The 21,357-nt window shown below is 38.9% G+C and overlaps 1 protein-coding gene across 4 annotated transcripts in view; it reads left to right on the top strand.

Moving 5' to 3' along the window:
• Positions 1-21,357, top strand: part of MRTFA (myocardin related transcription factor A) — a 109,516-nt gene that overhangs the window by 56,893 nt on the left and 31,266 nt on the right. For all 4 annotated transcript variants that reach the window (XM_074375592.1, XM_010960263.3, XM_045520633.2 and 1 more), the window contains exon 2: positions 14,022-14,087. In XM_074375592.1, the coding sequence (XP_074231693.1) occupies positions 14,081-14,087 (7 nt within the window). In that variant the 5' untranslated portion in view covers positions 14,022-14,080. The remainder of the gene's footprint in view (positions 1-14,021; positions 14,088-21,357) is intronic.

Genomic DNA, 21,357 nt, shown 5'->3' with positions numbered 1-21,357 from the left:
GCAGTAGTTAAATGGGCAACTGTTTTGTAATAGACTGACTTTTCCTTTCTGTATTTGATATTGATAATTTGAACCCTTCCAACAATTTTAGCTGATAGACTTAGCTTTCACTCCTCATATGCTGCGTGAAATTTAATTTTATGGCTCTCATTCTTCTACAGAAAAGAAAACTTTTATTATAACCTTTACCAAATTTATTTTTAAATATTCTTTTAATTTTTTTGAGAAAAATAAATAAAATTTTATATCACCTATGATATAAGGGTGAGAAATTATTGGGTTTTTTTTCTTTAAATACCCATGGAGAACTTTGTATACAAACATTAGAATTTTCAGATTGTGTGTGTGTGTATTTTTTAACCCATTTTACCAAATTTTTAATTTTTAATCACTTCTCTGCCCCCTCATTCTTCCCTGAGAAAAAAATTCATTTAAAAATGATTTTAATCAGAATTTACCTTTTATTTTTTTCTCAAAATATCAGTTAAGTGAAATGTTATTAATTATACAAACACTGAAAGTTAATTTCAAAAAATCAAGAAGCTAAATAGGAAGTACTTTAATAGAAAAAACTTTCTAAATATTTGCAAGCATTTACAGAATTTATATGAGTATACAGGCCTCCCTTATTATTTCAGTCATGATTATTATACCATGCTGTGTGTTTTCAAGTCTATATTATAAAGATGCGGAAGGAATAAGTATTCTCATACAGTTTTAAAGGAAAACCTTTTTCTGGTCACTTCTGGCAGCATAGTTGGGTGCAAAATGTTGGCACTGGTAGTAAAGCCAGGGAATAGCAAAGGGGATTCGAAGGTGCCCGCGTTTTCTGGGGGAACATGCAGAACTGATGTGGCAAGGAGAATGCTGTCCCTGGTACCTTTCACTTTGGAAGGGATTGTTCAGATGGCCCTGCCAGTCTGAAGGAGGCACATTCCCAGTTTGTCTCCACCCATTCAGACACGCAGAGCAAAGACACGCTATGCTCAGATCTTATGTGAGGGGGCGTGTGAGCATTCCTTATAGATGCTCAGGAAACTGACTGATGACATCGATGCAGCTGGCAGTTTGAGATCTGTCTGCTGCAATTGGAGATTACTTCAAGGGGCTGATGAGTAACTACCCAGAATGAAGTGGTGAGCCCCAGATTTTTGAGGATGTGGGAGTTTGATTTATTTACTTATTTATTTATGTATAATTACTAATATTTTTGCTGTGACTCTGGCATTAAATCTGATGTAGTAGAAAGAGCACAGACTTTGGTTTGAACTCTGGCTCTCCCTTTTACTAGCTGTGCAAACAGTTACTTAACCTCCTTGAACCTCTTTTTCTTCATCTGTAAAAGAGAGGCAATACATAACCTCAAATAGCTGTTGAGATTAAACGAGTCACTGTAGTAGTACATCCAGCACAGTGACTGCATCGTGTAGTTCAGCATGTAGATTCCTCACTTCTTATGTCTTAGTTTCCTTCTCAAGACAAGCCCTTCCTTACTTCAGTGCCTCTGCACTTGCTATTTCTGCTGCCTGGAATGCTTTCTCCACATCTTTTCATGATATGTTGTATTATTTAGGTTTCCGCATAAGAGTCAGCTATCTCCTCAGAAGGGCCTTCCCTGTGTATTCGGCCTAAAATTACCACCCCGTCACTCTCTCTTCTCTTATTTCAGTGTATTTTCCTTCACATAATGTGCCACCAGAAATTGTAATACATAGAATGTGTATTTTCCCCGCTAGAACATATACTCTGTAAGAGCAGGGACCTTACCTGTTCATTTTACTGCTCTTTCACCTAGCACAGTGCCCAGCATAAATAGGTGCACGATAAATAGTAGTTCGATGAATGAACAGGTGAATCCACCCAGAATCTCCCTAGTACCAGGTAAGAACCCCTGGCGGAGTACCGGGGAGCAGGAAGGACGTTGTACAGGTGCTCTCTGCCTGTTCAGTGTGGATGTTCCCGCATTGAGAGCCATGTGGGGTATCCTTCCAGACTGCCTCCAGCCTCTGGGAGGAGCCCTTTGAATGACCTTTACATGTGACTTTACACTGTTGTCTGTTAAGAGTCTCTATTTCTTTTGGAATTTGAATATAGGGAGCCTTTCCAGAGTCTAGAGTTCTGAAAAGCCGTATGCTATTCTCTGAAATCACCTGGATTTCCCCCTGGTTAGTAAGCTTATGCATCATTTTTTCCCAGCCACATCACATAGATAGCACTGTTAATATAGTGTCATTTTTAAACACAGACAACTGGTGTGTTTTATGAAAGAAGAAAAACGCACTACATAACAGTGGTTGAGGGCTCAGGCTGTCGATTGACATGGAACTGGGTTCCGATTTCTGTTCTACCTTTACTTACCGATGACCTTGGGCACATTGCTTAATTTCTCTAATGCTCAATTTCCTCATCTACAAAGTAGTATAATAATAGCACCTTCCACATAGCTTTGTTTTAAGAATTAAATAAGATGATGCAGACATGTTTTCACCATTTTATAAGTATTATTACACAATACAGAGCCCCTTTATTTTACATGTTTTAGTAGTTCAATTTGGATTTTCATAAGGTTATCTTTTGTAAACTACCAGGTTGACCAACCCAGGAAAATACTTCATTTTTCTGCCTGTAACCCTGCCAGTATTCAGATTAAATAGAAGATATTATCTTTTTTTTTTTTTTTTTTGGTGTGTGTTCTGACTTCTAAAGCAGATCATTTGAGAGATAATTTAACTCATGTTTACATACTAGATACAGAGATAGAAGAGAAATTTATGGGATTGTGAAGGGTTGAATGTGCATATTGATAAAATAATCAAATTTGGGTTCTCATAGATGATTTTGGTATGTGTGATTTTAAAAAGAATTAGGAATTCCTCTCTTCAAGTCTTTGCAACATTACATTATTGTTCATTATATTGTTTATACCAGAAGTCATCTTATAATTTAAATTTATTAGAAGACCGTTATTATTTATTCTTCATAATTAATCATTTATAGGAATTAGTCCTTTCTGTTGAACACATGGTAGCGCTTCAGTGTGAAAAACCTGACCCTTGATATGTTTTAATAATTGATTCGTGTATCTTTCTGGAGAGTCAAATCTATGAGTTTTCAAAATAAACTTTTTTATTTTGGAATAATTTTAGACTTACAAAAAGTTGCACAGATAATACAGAGAGTTCTCACATACCATTCACCAGTTGCCCTTAATGTTGGCGTCTCATATCTGTGGTATGTTTATCAAAACTAAGAGATTAATGTTGGTATACTACTAAGTAAACTCCAAACTTCATTTAGATTTTGTTTGTTTTCCCACTGATGTCCCTTTTCTGTTCCAAGATCCAGTCTAGGATACCACAGTTGCATTTAGCATATGATTTTTAGTTGGTGGATCAGTGTGATCCCAGAGAGAACTTCCCTTCTCTTACCTCTACTTCCTTCTTTTCATCTTGACTCTGGATCTAAATTTTAGCAGGTCCTTCTTTCTCTGGCAATAGACAAACGGACCCTTCTGGGTCTCTTAACTACTATTTTGGTATTCGCTGCTTAGAATTTAGAATTTTAGGATCATGCTTTGAACACTCACTGTGTATTTAATTTTATTAATGAATGGGTGCTGATTCTTCTGCCTTTCTCTGAGTCTTGCTCTTTATACATACCAGGTTGTCTAGAGTCTGGGAACAGAGTGTGCTTCTTCACTGACTGCATGTTCCAGAACTGCCTTCCAAAAGGAAACGGCTCTCCTCCTCCTCTCCTCCCCTCCCCTCCTCCTTTCCCGTCTCCCTCTTCCCCCTGCCCCACAACAACTTGGGATTTGATTTTAAAAAAGGATGTTTTAATATAAGGCCCTTTTACTGTGCAGAATATAGCTTCTTGTTAGAGGTATGGTACCAGATTACAGTACCAGATTCTGTCCTAGAGGAAAGCTATCTTATGTAAAGGCCTCTAGTGAAATATTATATTCTGTGTTATAGTTTTACAAATCACTTTTCATATACCTTGGTTTTTTTTGAGCTTCAAAGGGCAGGGGTTATTTTTCCAAATTGTATTACAGTGAGAAAGCCAAAGCTAAAAGAGGTTAAGTGACTTGATTAGGTAGCAGCAGAGCCAGGACTGGAACCTACGTTTTCCCATTCTTTCTCTCATGTTGTTTGGTCTCCCCTTAAAATTCAGTTCTCCAAGTGTATTGCATTCACTTGGAACTTACAAAATACTCATATAATGAACCCAATATGCAATACTTGCCTCTTTCCCCAGGATCACAGTTAGTTTGACAGTAAACTCTTTCTGGTTAAGGGTAGGGCTAATTATAGAATACATTGGGCCTTTAAAATGCTATTGTTTATATTAAAAGCACAGGCCAGAAGTACATTTTCAGTGTAGAGTAGACTGTGCTAACCCATTCAGGCTGATTTCCCAAGTTGAAGGAAGAAAATTTTTCATGAAAAGAACTAGAGAAACTGAGAGTTTAGAATGGTTGAGAAATTATATATAAGCAAACAGGAAAAGAAAAAATTCCAGGGAAGCCATAGGACAGGGTAGGAATTGAGAACAAGAAAACCGTCGAAGCAGTGTGGAGGAGTAAGGGAACACAGACATCTCTCCCCTCTCATAGGTCTTTCTAGTCTCTATCAGGAAAGGCTTATGGGAGGTTACAATAAATAGGGGCACAGAAGAGTATTACTTTTGGGGGAGTGATAGCAGGAAATTACTTGAAACACTCGTCCAAGCTAATCATGAGGATAAAATATTTGTAAGGCCCAGTTTATATGTTCACTTGTCCTACCCCACATAGAAAGAATCTTGTTTGTCTTTCTCTGTGACTTCCAGTGTTTGGGCAGTATCACCTTTGTACTCCCATAGCACCTAAAAAATACATAACTGTTTGAATTTTTATTTTTAAGAAACCAACATTTCTTTTTTATTATTTATGCACACGTGTATCATAATAAGCTCATATGACTGGAATTTGGCAGGGACCCTTAGTAGTAGGGCATATGTGCTAGCCAAAGTTGCATTTTCCTGTGATCTTTTAGTAAAAATATATATTAAAGACATTAGTATGTTCTTATAGCATTGTAATTATTTGTTTAGAGTCCCTTTTTCCCCATTAGACTTAAGAATTCCACAAGCATGAGAACTATGTCTTATTCGCGTACGTAATTCTAGCACCCAGCCCTGGCTTTGAGAGTACAGAAGATGTTAGAATGCATGAATTGAATCATGGGAACCGTCAAACCGCTTAGTTGGGATGTGGTGTCTGAGTAATGTTTTCTTTGAAAATACTCTTCACTCTTCTAAGTCCTTATTTGATGATTGTTTCCCTCAAACAACTACTGAAGGCAGTGACTGTATCTGTCTGGGCACCACTGTATCCCCCCAGCAAGCTCAGTGTCTGGCGTGTGAAGTAGACCCTCATATTTCTTGAGTGAATGCCAAGGAGAGTTTTGACAAGGAACTGAGGAATAAGTGAATAAGGCACAAATATGAGGTACATGGATGTGCTGACCAAACAGTACGTGAACCCCAGTGCAACTAAGCAAATATGCGTAAAGTGAATAAATGAAACTATGTCTTAACTTAGTTATTTTAGTACAGCTTACCCTGAGGTCTCTGTTTCTCAAGGAGTTTTAGTATCTTAAACAACTGACTCTATGGTAGTGAAGAGGAAATGTGAAAAGTTGGTTATCACAGAGCAGTAAAGGAGGAGTAGTTACGGACTCCAGGGTGTGATCTCTCTCATATCCTTTATTCTTTTCTTGTAAAACATTGATCACAACTTGTACTTATTTATGTGTAGTTTGATGTCTGTTTCCCCACTGGACTGAAAGTTTTATGTGAGCAGAGACCATAAGTGTTTTCACCCTACTTAGCACAGGCCCTAATGTATTCGTTTAGTAAATATTTATTAGATGAGTGAATGGGAGAACGAATGAAGGAGAACTTCTTCCTCATCCCGACTCCCAGTCGCTGTTTTGGTGGTGATGCTGTAAAGTAATCCAGGCAGCAGAGCAGGAGGAACACTCTCCTCTAGGGGTAACTTCACCTACTTTAAAAAATACATAATGAATTTAAAAATTGAGATATAATTGACATAAATACCCTTCACCTACTTTTATTCATATATTCTAATAATGAAATGAGTTCAGAGAATAGCCTTTGGTTCTAAGTGATAGGTGATGTGGTTTAACAGTTTGGGTGGTTTTGCAGTTTATAGGATAAACTGAAGTGTAAAATACACCAATAAAATAGGTATAATTCACTGTCGCAAAGACAACCATTCTAATTATCAGCATGCTAAGCTTTACTTAAGGCTAAAACCTGTGCAGTTTCTTCTCTGATCTTCCCAGTAAAACACATTCTCCAGTTTGAAGCTAGAGGTAGTGTTGTCTGTTGCTAACTCGAACTGTATTTGCTTATTTATTCTGGAATTGGTACCTGAAGGTTAATGAGGCGAGAAAATGCACCAAATATTATGAGATCAAGCTTTGGAGATTTGCAGAAGGAACAGAATCTAGAGTAAGAATATACTATCTGAAATTAGTTTTAACAATTAATATTTATTAAATAAATGTGCTAGGCTGTGTGTAAAAAATCTTAGAAGATGATATGTCGTATCACATGCATTAGATTTAGATAGAAAACTCACAGAAGTGAGTCTAGAGATAGCAGATTTTATCTCTTTATTAGGTTGTTTGTTAGCCGTTTTTCCCCCGTGACAAACCTTCAGTAGGAGACAACAAATAATTTTTCTGGAAGAAGTGTGTTAGAAAATGTAAGTTCTCTCCTGTTACAAACTTTTAAACAAATTTAAAAGAAAGATTTTAACTTAAAAAGATTGAACCATTCAGTACACACCAAAAGATGATGTACTTTAAAAGCAATTAATTGGGAGCATCAAAAAAAAAGGCTGAATTAAATCTGCTTAGTACTGTTTACTCCACATGATCTGTAATTGGCCTCATGAACGTGGATGGAACATGTTTAATTTTTCAGTGTAAAGTGAATTTAAGTTAGGCCGAAGTAGCATTAAAAGGGGCAGCAGTTGTTAACCTGACACTGCATTAGAATCATCTTGGCAAGCTTTTGAAAAACCCTAATGCCCAGGCCCCGTTCCAGACCAATTAAAAACCTCAGATGATTTTATTTTTGAAGTAAGAGTGAGAATCACCAGAATGGGGGAAAGAATACAAGGATAAGAATACGGAAGATTTAGTTCCAGCCCTGGCTTCTGTTTTCTAGTATTTTGTTGAGAATTTTTGCATCTATGCTCATAAGGGATGTTGGTCTGTAGTTTTGTTGTGATGTCTTTCTCTGACTTTGGTATCAGAGTAATGCTGGCCTCATAGAGTGAGTTGGGAAGTGTTTCCTTCTCTGTTTTCTAAAAGAGTTTGTGAAGGATTAGTATTAATTCTTCTCTTAAATGTTTGGTAAAATTTACCAGTGATGCCATCTGAGCTTGGTTTTTTTTTGTTGTTATTGTTGTTTTTTTGAGGAAGATTTTTAATTAACAAGTCAACCTCTTTACTTTTTATAGGTCTACTTAGATTTTTCTGTTTTTTCTTGAGTCAGTTTCAGTAATTTGTGCCTTTCTAGAAATTTGTCCATTTCATCTAAGTTATCTAGTTTGTCAGCACATGGTTCTTCATAGTGTTCCCTTGTAACTCCCTTAATTGCTGTAGTTGGGGGTGATGCCTCCTTTTATATTCCTGATTTTTGTATCTGTTTTCTTCTTTTTCTTGGTCATTCTAACTAAAGATTTGTCAATTATTTTGTTGATCTTTTTAAACAACACATTTTGGGTTCCATTACTTTTCTTTATTTTCCTATTTTCTATGTAATTGCTTTCTGCTTTAATTTAATCTTCTACTTACCTTGGGTTTAGTTTGCACTTCTTTTTCTAGCTTCTTAAGGTGAGGGTTTGCAGTATGTATTTGAGATCCTCTTTTCTGATATAGTTATTTACAACTACGAATATCCCTCTAACCACCACTTTAACTATATATTTTTCAGTTCAAAATACTTTCTACTTTCTAACTTCCTTGTATTTTTTCTTTTGACCCATTAGCTATTTAAGAGTGTGCTGTTTAATTTCTACATATTTATGAATTTCCTAAATTCCTTCTGTTGTTGGTTTCTATTTAATTCTGTTGTAGTCAAAAAACATACTTTGTATGATTTCAGTCCATTTGAATTTATTGAGACTTGTTTTATGGCCTAGTATATGACCTGTCCTACAGACTGTTCCATGTGTGCCTGAGAAGAGTGTGTTTTCTACACTTGTTGGGTGGAGTGTATTGTACAAGTCTTCTATATTATTGTTGATTTTCTGCATACTTGTCTATTATCAAGAGTGAGGTAGATTGTAATTCATGAGGAGATAATCCAAAACATTCTTTATTCTAAGTCGTTAAAGTAAGTACCATGAAATTTGATGAAAATAAATGGAGAATCACCTAGTGTTAGTTGTACCTTAGGAATGCCAGAAATGACATCTAATTTATTTTCTAGCATATTGGTCCTTTTTATTTTAGTATTTTCACGAGAGGGTCACTTAATTCTTATGAAAACTGATGCTTTGAAACTTAGCTCCAACCAGGCCAGTCTTTCAATTGATCATTTCTGGGTAGCAGTTTCCTCCTCTGAAGTATGAGAACCTCCATAGCTCAGAGTCAGATATCTTAGAGGGGGAGAGAAGAGATTTTCGGGGAGTCTGGTTTGCTTTTTGCTCTCCTCAAGCATATAAACCTCGTTGAGTTTCTAATGCAGCACTTTTTGGACTAGCTTATAGTCAAGAAACATTGCCCTTACTTGTCAACAAGTTTATTTTGGAGCATTTTTATAACATAAATAGTCTGAAAAGCTGTGAGCAAATTCATTGTCATTTGATTAAGTTTGACTTAAAGTTTCCTATCCAAATTTAAAGGATTGAGGAAAAGAGTTAACAGTGTTTCTGAGTTAGAGCTGAGTTAGTGGAATGTCCCTGCAGTCAGAATCTTCATTGAAGAGGTCATAACGAGCAGAGGGAGGGTTTTTCTTCTTTCTCAGTCATTCCCATACCAACCCCTTCCCTCTTCTTTTCTACTTCCCTCATAATTTATGCTTTATCTCCCTATTCTAGAAGGGAGCCTGGCTCCCTGGTAGAGCCAATAATGAGTAAATATGAATAAGGTAGGAACAACCTGCCAAGCTGCACATCTCCCTTTCCAGTAAAATCCAGAACTACTGACCAGTGGAAGCTGCAGAGCTGGACTTGAGAACACATCACCTATTTTTACTTTTTCTTTCCAGTCCTGATTGACACAATTGTTTGATGTGACTAGTTATTGGGTGTTATCCCTTGAATACCATCAACATACCTCCATGGTCTTGTAGGGCATAAATATAAATATGTGACGCTCATTCCCTTGCTTTAATTTCCCAAATAGCCAGTTATTTAAGTAGCGGTTGATCACCTTTGTTTAAAACAGATGGAAAACGTGATTATTTTCGTGGGGAGAGGAGAACCTGGGTCCCCACTTTATGGTTTGTTTCCCTTCTTTCTATTCCAGTTCTTTTCTGGCAGACGGCTCAGTTGATTCACCATCCATCAGCTTTAAAGACATCTGTTCATCTGTATATAGGCTGCTTGCACAGACCCATTTAGAAACAGATGATATATTAAATTTGTGGGCTTTAATAACAGTGAGAGACTCAAGCTTTTACACAGAAAGGTATTTTTTGTTTAGTTTTTATTGACCTGGGGAGTGGAGGGGAAATCTAAATCATGATGTGCAGTAAAGTAGACTTCATCAAATTCCTACTTTTAAAAATCTCCTTGATCTAGCAGTGTGTTTGAAAATAATCATTTGAACTAGTGTTAAATATTTCTTAGTGACGATGGATGTGTATTAAATTATGGCATCTGAAATACACTGCTGACTTGGGTACCTTTTGTAGTGAATACATAATATATGGCTCTTATGATATTTACTGAAAGTGAGTTATTAAATGATTTCTTCTAAAATGAATAATCCCTAAGGCCTTGAAACATAAAGTCATTTTATTTAGAATGCTTAGAATTAAGAGGAATTAAGATAGACTAAAGAAAAGGAAAATTCATATAAATATCCATTTCTTTGTAGTTGAAAGGATCGTAGAATGTATACCCTGCCAAACAGATAAATTACACCATAATTCTGAATTTACTGTTTAAATCTTTTATTTTCCTCCTTATAAACATTGTTAGGGTTAGCAGGAGTGGGTTATGCAATGTATAAAATAATACATACCCATAGTCAAGTTGTAGCAATACCCAAGATACCCTGATACAGGGTAAATTCTATTATGTGAGTGGGAAAGTTAGTCAGATTTCAGATAAGCATGAAGTTTAGAATTAATTTGTGAGAGGCACAAGATGGAATTTTCAGATAACTGAACCTTAATTTCACTTAGTTTTAGAGATGGAAAAGGTTTATTAGGTGAACCTTCCTCTTTGAACTAGAGCTGTTTTAAAAAAAAACTAAGCTCCATGAATAACTTGAATCATAGACTTAAAGTTTTGCTTTCATGAAGCAAGAAGTTGTTCAATGAAGAAGTTTGCATAATGGATCCCTTATGGCCCTATTTGTACGTGGCTTTTTAGGATGGTTGCTGATTGATATTTCAAAATTATTATTGGACAACAGACACAGTTTTCATTAGTTACTGTTTCTTTGAAGTGCTCAGACTTACTGAATTGCATTAGGTTTGCTTGTTCTCTGAAATCAAATTAGTTTGTTATATATAATCATTTTCTAATAGCTCATCTTACACTGGGCCTTAGAAAACATGGCTTAGAAACAGTATAAAACATGACGAATTTATGCCCGTTTTCCCTCTTACTTTATCCTGCCTGACCCTCCTTTTTCTTTCCTCCAAGGAGAAGTGTGGCATAGTATTAGGTCCCTTCACTTGAGTCACAGAGACCTGTTATGAATCCTGGTTCCAGCACTTCTGAGTCATCTGACCTATGGCAAAATCTTAAAGGTCTGATTCTTAGTTTCCTCATCGGTAAAATGGAGACAATAAATGTACTATCCCCACAGGGTTTTTTGTTTTTTTTTTTCTCCAAATAAGTTAAAAGCATGTCAGTCACTTAGCCTAGGACTGGCACATAACAACGTCAATGAATCCTATTATTATTTGTATTTTATTATTATAATTATCATTGCTGCTGATTTATGGTTATAATTTATTCTGAAATCAAGTTCTTAGATTAATTTAAATTTATTTTACTGAAGTTGGTCACCCAAACTTCTTTGGCCCAGACCTGAACCATCCATTTCCCTCAGCTCCTTTGTCTGTCTCTCCAGAGAATGAACCCAGGTGCTTGTGCTCCATGCCTGTTACCCCAGCAGCACAGGCTTCCTGAAGACCCTGGAGAAGCAGGGAAGTAAGGAGCCCAGGTTCTGGAATCAGAATGCTTGGGTTCAAATCCTATTATGTCTCTTATTAGTGGGATAACTTGAGGTAAATTACTTAATCTCTCTGGGCCTCGTTTTCCTTACCTATGAATTAGAATAATGATACCTATTCTCTCCGTAGGGGAGTTATGAAGATTAAATGAGGTAAAACATGAAAGGATGCAGACCAGTGTCTGGCAGAAAGCACATGTTCTGTAAATGTTACCTATTAGTGTATCTTTTATTCGGCAGGGCTTTGTTTTTAACTGTTAATTTGTAAATAATAATAATAGTAATAACCTCCTGATTAGATTTCCCGGACTGTATGTGCCATCATTTTGAGATCCAGTTCAGTTCAGGAAACACATATTAAATGCCTACTGTGTATTAAGTGCTGTGGGGTGGGGTGGGGTCATATATTAATAAGATTTATTCCCTGCTCTTTAGGAGTTCATATGCTGGTAGGAGAGAGAAGACATGTTACGCAGTGCAAAATGCTACTATACTTTTTATAGCGGATAAAAGGTAGCTCACAGGAGGCCAAGAGTAATTCTCAGTGCTGTGGAGTGAGTTTGGAAGGTTAGGTGAAGAGGGCAGGCATTCCCAGGTAAAGTGAATAAAGAGATGGGCCCTACATGCTACTGGAGGACAGACTTCAGTGGGGTGACTTGGAATGGTGAGACCCCGCACAACTGAGGACACACGCTGGCGAGCTATCACTGCAACACAAGAGAACATGGCACAGTAAACCTGATAAAATGGGAACATAAGAAGTTGCCAGAGTTGAAGTTGGCTCAAAAATTTCAATGTTAGTCCTGGGGAGGAGGGTAGTGATAGTCAAGAGCCTAGTTATGGTTCTGCCATTCTTGGAGGCCTTCTTAAAATCCGCTTTGTAGATGAAAAAGGCAGACATTAGAGTAATATGATTCCTAATAAATACAGGTCCCCCTTGGATGTGACTTGCAGGGACTTTGTAACTGAAGACTTAATCACAGAACTTATCCCATGGCCTGTGGGATCCTCTTAACCCTCCTTTTCTGGACATTTTCTCACTTAGCCTGTGTGTGCAGGCCATACCATGGTCATTTTGCACGTTGTGTAGTGGTAATACCCTTTAGTTTCACTGGCATTTAAAATAGAGGTAATTGACTTTAAAAAAATTTAATGGAGGTACCAAGGATTGAACATAGGACCTTGTGCATGCTAAGCAGTGGTGGCACTGAGCTATTTTCCTACCCCCTCTGAGATAATTGACTTTTAACTTTTAAAAAATTCCTATTGTTTCATTAAGTAGAAATAGGAGAAACACCCATCACCCTCCCCTAGCCCGGATCTGCTTTAAATCACGTGGCTTTGTTCTTTCACCTCAACTGAAAAAGACTCGAAGTAAAGAGTAAGAGGAAGAGAAGGGTTATCTTAATGGTAAAATATTTTCTGGTCTAGAGAAATGCTTTGCTTGGTGAAAACAGGTACAATTTCTAGATACAAAAGAAATGATTTTACAGCAATGGCATACATACATATGCTACTGCTGTACATATTTATGTTTCCTTATATATAGCAATATATATTTATGGTATAGGTAGGTAGGTAAGCAGATGGCTACATAGATAGATATTAGAACATTTTTATAAACAACTTTTTTTCTTCCCAAGCTAACAGAGTTAAGAGAGCAGGAAAATGAGACTGTGAAGCGGGGTTAGTGACACTGAGTAGGTATAGGTGGCATGCTTAAAGTCACAGAGCAGGTTAGCAAAAGCGGAAATGAGAGTCCAGGTTCCCTGATATCCAGACCCCAGTTGTTGTTACCACATAACCAGGTTATTACACACACAGTCTAAATAATCTGTAAGTTCCATTTTGAATTTCTCTTTAACCCAAGACACTTTTTAAAAGAATGCCTTTACATTTTCAGTGGTTACATCCTTTTTCTGTCATCATGTTGTCAATTCTGAGTTTTATTAGCCTGTGATAAAAAGAAAAATGACCTGTATAAATTCTACATATTGAAATGTATTAAGTTATGTATTATCCGAAATATGTATTAATGATTACATGTACAAGCTTATGACTGTTAAAATTAACTGTGTTAAATAAATTACTCAGCTCCTCCATTAAAAAAAAAAGATTTTACAAATAACCAATACTTCCTGATCTACGGGAATAGCTGTATCATTCACTATACTCACAGTGGTAAACATTCACTACCAGGAAGAAGGTGTAGCCCATCTAGAGAGCTTTTTCTGCTGGGTAGTGGTCCTCATTCTGTTTTATTTGAGTTAGGAATTTGTGGTTTTTTTAGTCTTAGGAGGAGGACACAGTGTTGTAGGAGGTTTTGAGCAAGAGGCAAGACTTGGGTACTTTGTGGATTGTTATCGCCCTGCAAGACCCTTCGCAACTTCCTCTCGCCGCCCACAGCAGAATACGGAAACCCTGCTGTATCAGGCCACTTCTGCAATTACAGTCACAATTAAAGGGGATGCTTCGTTCACACTACACCCTTCTGTTCTGAGACTTTCTTTGCATTTGAAAATGTGCCTTTTGTGGTGGAATGCCCGACTGAGCCTTCGTCTCCCCTCTCTCTTTGCTGCCCTGCAGTGCTGCAGTTGAAGCTCCAGCAGCGCCGGACGCGGGAAGAACTGGTGAGCCAAGGGATCATGCCGCGTAAGTACCACTCTCTCTCTCTCAGCCCCTAGAGTAGCTTTTAGGACGTGGTATGTGTACCCAGCAGGCCATGGGAAGCATCTAACAGAAAATAAGGCCGACGGGTTTCATTTTTCAGTCTTTTCTTTCTCATGCTTTTCCAAGTTCAGAGCCCCTCAATTGGCGATGATAGTTAAGAGAACCGCCCTAACTCATCAAGTTCAGTGAAACAGACATTGGGTTTGACGGTGCCATTGAATCATCCTCAGCTTCTGAACTGCACCTTTAAAAGGGTTTCCACGCCCTGTTACACTTCCCTGTATAGGAGGAACAGATCTGAGCTGGGGTATGGTGAGGAGGAACCCACTTCTCGCATCTTTTGCCTTAGTGTTCAGGTGCCTGGGAAGAGACGACCTTTCCCACCTAGTATTTTAAGTGAACCCCCCAGTTTTATTTAGAGTGAGATCCTCAGATACCCTAAGACTGGTGTGGTGTGAGTGTTCCTGAGTGGAGTCATTGAAAGGGGTATTGCAGCGCTGGGCTTACTGGGTGCAGAATTGCATCACTTGGGGAGGAATAAAACCAACCTTAGAATCTGTTAGAAGCAGAAAATCTGCTTTTAATACCGACAACCATATAAAGTGAGTGGAAGCTGGAGCCAGCAGGATTTTGCTCTTCTTGACTTTTTTTTAAGTCATCGACAGAGCTCAGGCTTCCCCTTTTACTCCTTTTATCTTTGTGACTATTGCTGCTTGGACCTGCCCTGATGAAGTAAGAATATATACATCACAAAACAACTTCTAGCTTCACAGTGGGAGGGCTGATGTTTTTCACCTTAGCTCAATGCCTGCTGACCCATTGCCACTGTATTTTCCTAATTCTTCACTCGTTCTTTCAAAATGTTTGAGTTCCTAGTGTGTGCCCCTTGATACAGCAAAGTAAATCCAGCTCCTTCTCTCAGGAGTTTTGTACTGAGAAGGAGAAGACTGATAATATAATAAACAGGAAGACAAATAAATAGACAAGATAATTTCAGAGCATGGTAGATGCTATGAAGTAAATTAACTGGTTGGTATATTAACAAATAATAGGAATGAGATGGGGTCACTTTGGAAACGATGGTCAAGAAAGGCCTCCCTGAGGAGGAAATATTTGAGCTGAGATCTGAAGGATAAGATGGAGCCGGCCATTCAGAAGCAGGAAGAGGGCCCAGGAAGAAGAAAAAGCAAGTATAAGGGCCTAGTGCAGTTAAGAGCCTGGCATGTTTGAAAACATCAAGGAAGCCATTGTGGCTGGGGCCTGGTAAGTGAGGGGAGAGTGGGGGCGAGTTAAGATTGGCACGGTGGGTGGGGCCAAAGTGATGGCCTCGTAGCACACAGAGGAGGTAGATTCTGTTTTAACTGCTAAGGGGAGCCGTTGAAGGCTTTTAAGCAAGTGGGGATGGGGTTTGATTATGTCACGGTAATAGCAGGTCCTCTTCTAAGAGCTAAGCACTTCATAGCAAGCATAAAGAGCCTAAGGTCTGTTTCTGTCCTAAGCCTCAGCCAAGGGACTTGTCTCAAATTTATCTTTTTTTTTTTCAATTGCAATTAACTACCAAACCATTTACCCACGTGCTATCTTCTTCTCTGACCTTCCAGTGAAGGACTTCCCCTCCTTAAAGCATCTGATAGAGCAGATGGCTTGTGCAGTGGATCAGTAATGTGATCAGGTAGGGAGGGCAGTGTTGTGCTTTACAAAACATTCCAGATCTGCCAATCTACAAACCCTGTAGAGGAACAAGTTGCCCAGCGTCACATCTGCTTGTCCCTTTCACCAAGGATATCATGTGCTTAGTGTCTGCTTTGTGCCCAGGGTAGTCCTAGATGCTGTGGAGATTAAAGAAGTATACCATGGTACCTGCCCTCGAGACATTTAACAGTTGATTTGAGGAGCTAAGATTTGCCCATACACAAGATAAAGAGCAATCGGTGTTGATCCATGGGATGCTGACTCTAGTTAGAGGACTAGTTCTGAGAGCATAGTGCTGCTTCTTAGGATCTGTAGTATGTTCAGGATCTGAAAGCCATGCAGAGGATGAGTGCCTTGCATTCTTCTTCCTTTCAGTTGATACCAGGGGCTACTGGAAATAACTATTTAATAGGGTTTATCAGGTATAGTCTCCTTGCTTAGCATTTCTTACAGTATTCCACATTATTAAGATAAATGATGCTTCAGTATTGCAGTTATCTGCTTATGTTTGTCTCTCCAATTAGACTGTGAGCTCCTTGAGAAAGCATCTTATTTATATTTCTGTCCCCAGTGCCTGGCACTGAATGAATGAATGAAGACAGCCAGTTGTAAAGTGTGGCCTGTGTGAGAGAGAGAGGAAGAGAAGATGGGGAGGGAGGGAGAGAGGATGAAAGACCAAAACAGATACCACTCTGTTGCAAATTCTGCTGTTGGAATTCTGGGCATGGAATTTGAAACAACGCCCCTCTTCTGTCAGGAGCCCAGGTTCTAAAATATTCTGAATATCTGATAGTATACTTTGTTCTCTGTATGTGTGAAGTGAGAATAATTGCCCTTCCTAAGGGAATAGAAATGCCCTGCTTCTCTGAGAATACTGCATCTTCCCATCTTCCCTCATATAATGAGCCACCTTCGGCCTTGGGCATAGTTTGGTTTTCAGCTTTTCTACTGAAGAAAGTAGGTAGCAAACTCTTAGATTATATGAGAGAGAGTGTTGAGGCCTGGGGGATAGTTTCAGGTGTGAAGTTCCCTGCTCATCAACATACCTGGTGATATGCAGGAAGGACCTTGAGTTCCCAAAGGTGAGACTTTTTTATTTCCCAGCCCCCTACCCTCTGAGTAAACTCCACTTCCTCACCTTAATCCCTCGCCCTCTAACCTAACTCCTGTCTATTGTCATTTCCAGTATTCTCTGCCTCCCTGACATCCTCATAATCCCCTGTCTCACCCTCCACTCACATCTTTCAAAAGGAAATATGAGCTCATGGGTGGACCTGGAGATCGTCATTATAAGTGAAGTAAGCCAGAAAGAGAAAGAAAAGTACCATCTGATATTACTCATGTGGAATCTGAAAAAAAGACACAAATGAACGTGTTTACAAAACTGAAACAGACTCACAGACATAGAGAACAAACTTAATAGTTACCAGGAGGAAAAGAGGGTGGAAAGAGATAAGTAGGGAGTCTGAGATTTGCAGATAGTAACTACTATATATAAAATAGAGAAAGAACAAGTTGCTACTGCATAGCACAGGGGATTATATTCAGTATCTTGTAGTAACCTATAATGAAAAAGAATATGTAAATGAATCTATGTATGTATATGTATGACTGAAACATGCTGTACACAAGAAATTGACTATACTGTAGGACCAGGAATGATGAAAAAAAAAAGGAAAGAAAGAAAAAGAAAATATGAATAGTGGTGGGGACAAATCATAATTGGATCAGCAACTTGTTGATTATTGGAGATTTGGAGACCTGAAAAAGTAACATCTGGTTTGAAGTGCCCATTTTCATTTCCATCTTGCTGGCCTGAGGAGTTTCTGAAAGTGCCTTTATATTTAAGTTTGTTGTACAGCTTAGGGAGTAGTTAGGACCTTCAAACCAAGGGAAAGGAGCAGTGTAGTCATGGCTGTATTCTGCCTTGTCGTTTCTGTTTGTATCTTTTATCAAATTCTTCTCATCCCAGTCCTTCTGTAGCTCTAGGAAGAAGAGCCCGCCCACCTCATTTCACAGAGCACTCACACACTGTTCCCACAGGGGACTGGCCTGCAGTTCTGACACCGTATCTGTAGGACATGCTGTCTTCAGTGGCTCTCTTGCCTTCAGGGTTGTTCATAATGGGTTTTTTTGCGTGTTATTTAAAGTTGGTGTATGGCCTTCCTATAGAATTCAGGGGATTAAAGAATCTCTCAATTCCTATACACCTCTTTCTGCTACTTGATATGCTTTGTTCATGGCATCTAAACTATGGGATATAGAAATTGGTTTCTGGTGTGATTTTAAACAGGTTCATTTCCCAGAATCCTTCATTCTTGTCATGTAAACATATGTCTCAAATTTAACACTATTTAAACCCTACCAAATGCAGAGTGCCAGATAGCAAAGGATTACATATTCCAGGCCCTAAGCTTTCTTTAATGATGTCTGAAACTCTGCCTATCTTGAGGGAGAGGAGATATGGCACAGATAGGAAGCTGGTGTTTTAAGTCCAAAGATTAAGACCAGGAATGCTGCTGTGTCTAGGATGAAGATTCATAGAAGAGGTGGGTCATGTGTGGTACACTTTGTTCTCAAACAGACTTTCCCCACAGCCTTTCTCTTTGGCATTTAAAGGTGTGCAAGTCATAAGGTTCAGGTGAAAATTACATTCTGGCAATGAGAGCTGCTGCAGAGGAATAGCTTTTTAAAGGAAACCATGAAAGTTCTCCAAACAAATGAGAAAAAGTCTCCTGTAATCTTTCTAGATATGAGCAAAGCATCTCACTTGCCTTTTCCCGCTCAGCCTTTTGTTTTTCTATTGTGAATCCTTGAGAAAAAGCAGAGACTAGCAACTTTCTGATGCTACTCTTAGCAATTCATTGTTTTCCCCTGTGCCTGTAGTAGGAAAGCCTCGGCACCTTGGCAGACGCACGAGGAAATCATTATGTTTGTCCTGTAGAGTAAGGGCCTTCTTCTGTTTCCTGAGTGAGCTTGTTTCTTTTTTTTTTTTTTTCATTGTATGTGGTGTTTCTGTGGACTCGGCCACTGCCATTGGTGGCACTTGCTTCTCAGTTGTTGTGAGAATCTAAAGAGCGAGGACAGCACAGCTCAGAGAGGGCAGCCAGTCCCGTCAAACTGCCCGGCCCTGCCAGGCGCCCAGGCATGCTGCTGGGTGAAAATTGAACCAGTCGGCCAGCCAGTTCTGACTGGCCGGGAGGTCTGCTAGGCCTCATGTTCTCACACTGAAACTGGAAAGGATGGCTTTATGTCGTGGAGCCCCCACAGCTCTCTTTCTAATGAGCTTCACCACATCTTGAGTATCCCTGACCCTGCAGTTCTACAGTTCGAGCCCTGTGTCTTGCTTCAGCTGTTGGTGTTGGCTGAGTGGTCTCCACAGAGACAGTGTGGCCCAGTGGTGGCACTCGTAGCTGATCTAAGCTGTTGTTTGCTGAGCCCCACGTTAGCTGAAAGTCTCCTGTTCATCTGGCCACAGCAGTCTCTGCACCAAGAAGTTTCTTCTAAACTCTGACGAAAGGTGATGTAATGGCTGGAAGTGTCAGGATTGATTATTATGATCTCTTTTCCTCTGAAGCTAAAGTTCTTGTCAATAATAATATTTTTGTTATTTGTAACTTGGGGGTTATTATATTATTCCTCATCAAATGTACAAACTGAGTTTCAAGATTCTCTTTCCTGAATACATATGGATCAAATCCATTTTGGTGAAGCTCTTTTAAAAATAATTTTTAGTTTTTGTAACCCCTGAGAGGATAAACCAACCCCCAAGGCCTCATAGTTTCTTGTAATGAGAAGAGACTATGATTTAACTTTGTCTCTCTCAGGCCATCTTTATTAAATACTGAGATGCCCTGGGATCTTTTCCCCAAGTTACCATGAATTCAAAAGAACTAGCCTCTGGACCAGCCCTGTTCACTAGTGCTTTTAGCAAGGATGGTGACACTCCTAATACCAGCCACTAGCCCCACGTGCTGCTGAGTGCTTCAAACATGACTAGCTTGAGTGAAGAGCTGAATTTTAATTTAATTTAATTAATTTTAATTTAAATAGTCACATGTGGGTGGTGGCTGTTGTATTAGACAATAGAGTTTTAAGGTTTATTCTATCACTTAGGAGCAAGGTGACTTTGAGCAACCCATTTAACTTTTCTGAACTCAAATTCTACTTTTATAAAGTGAGGATAATAACCCATCTTATCTACCCAACAGAGTGAGTTTGGAGGTAGGTGAGGTGATGTTACTGTTCATGCTTTTGAGATACAGGCAGTATTATTTGCAGTTAAGAATGAGAGGAGCATTGTCTTGGATCTACCATGTTGTGAATATGAAAGCAGCTTTTAATATATGTATCTCATTAAGTTCTGTCAAAAGCAGTGTTTGGGAACACGAACTATTTTTCAATAAATAAAATCCTTCTTAATTGCTCTTTCTTCTGTACCCTAGGATTAAAAGAAAAAAAAAATTGGCTGAAAATTATTGTCAAAGAACCCCAGCCACAATGGTGCTCCGTTAGAATTGTGTATGAATAGGACCACCAGTTAATAGCTTGCCCTCTCCATGGGAATGTGTGTTTCTTTTTAAACCTCTCTTAAAACAAACAAAACAAACAAATGGCTGGGTTGGAAATAATATCTTTTTATTTCTGGGCAACTTACCAAGAGACAGAAATGTTCACCAGCAGGGACATAGTGGTAACTCCAGAGCAGATGAGGGTCTAATTTGAGGCTGAATTGCCACCTCCCGTTTTTTTTTTAAATTTAGGAAGATTTAAGATGACAAAATTGTTGGCTTCAAGGAAATGTCACTGTTTTGCCTTTAAGTGAAGTGTTACAGTGTCCAAGACATTATGTCCCAAAGGATACTTTGTAGATTATGAGTTTGGGTGGGGCCAGGGTAAGAACTGGTTCTCACCTGGGCCTCGGTCACTTCCCATTTGCTCCGGTCCACTTGGGAGTTGCTTTAAGCTCTGTGTGGTGGTCTCTGAACATCAGTCCCTGGGCACCAAAGAAGTGGCCAAGATCTGCCCAGTTCCCCTTTCCAGGAGGATCCCAGGAAAGGCCTTTCCAAAGCCTGCAGTTTGCCCGCCGCTCCAGTCCAGTCGGTGCCCTCAGGCCTGTGCTTCTGTCAGATGTTCACCCACGACTGTTAGTGCGGTGCGCTCCGCTTGGCTCCTTCAGATATCTTTGGACGAAAGAGCTAGTTTTTTTTTCCTTTCCTTTTTAATTGAGATATCATTGACATATAACATTATATTAGTGTCAGACGTACAATATAACTTTTTTTTTTTTTTTTAAGAAGCAGAGAACCCCACACATACTTACATGTCCTCAGCACAGGAATGTGACCATTGAATTGTGGTTGAATCCCAAGTTTAAGTGGCATTTGATAAACACCATGGTTAAACATGTGTTCCAGGACTGGGGCTAACCTGACCCCTAGATCTGAAGCTGAGAGAATATTGTGTTGGGCACACGGTCTCGGGAGTCTTCTCTTTCATCTCAGGAGCAGGCGAGCTTGGCACATCATCCCAGGCGTTTTCATGTTGCACATCTGATAGA

This window comes from Camelus bactrianus, chromosome 12, assembly GCF_048773025.1.
Source record: "Camelus bactrianus isolate YW-2024 breed Bactrian camel chromosome 12, ASM4877302v1, whole genome shotgun sequence".
In the NCBI taxonomy this organism is placed as follows: Eukaryota; Metazoa; Chordata; class Mammalia; order Artiodactyla; family Camelidae; genus Camelus; species Camelus bactrianus.
Note: the sequence above shows the minus strand (reverse complement) of the source record. Positions and strands in the feature narration are given on the sequence as shown.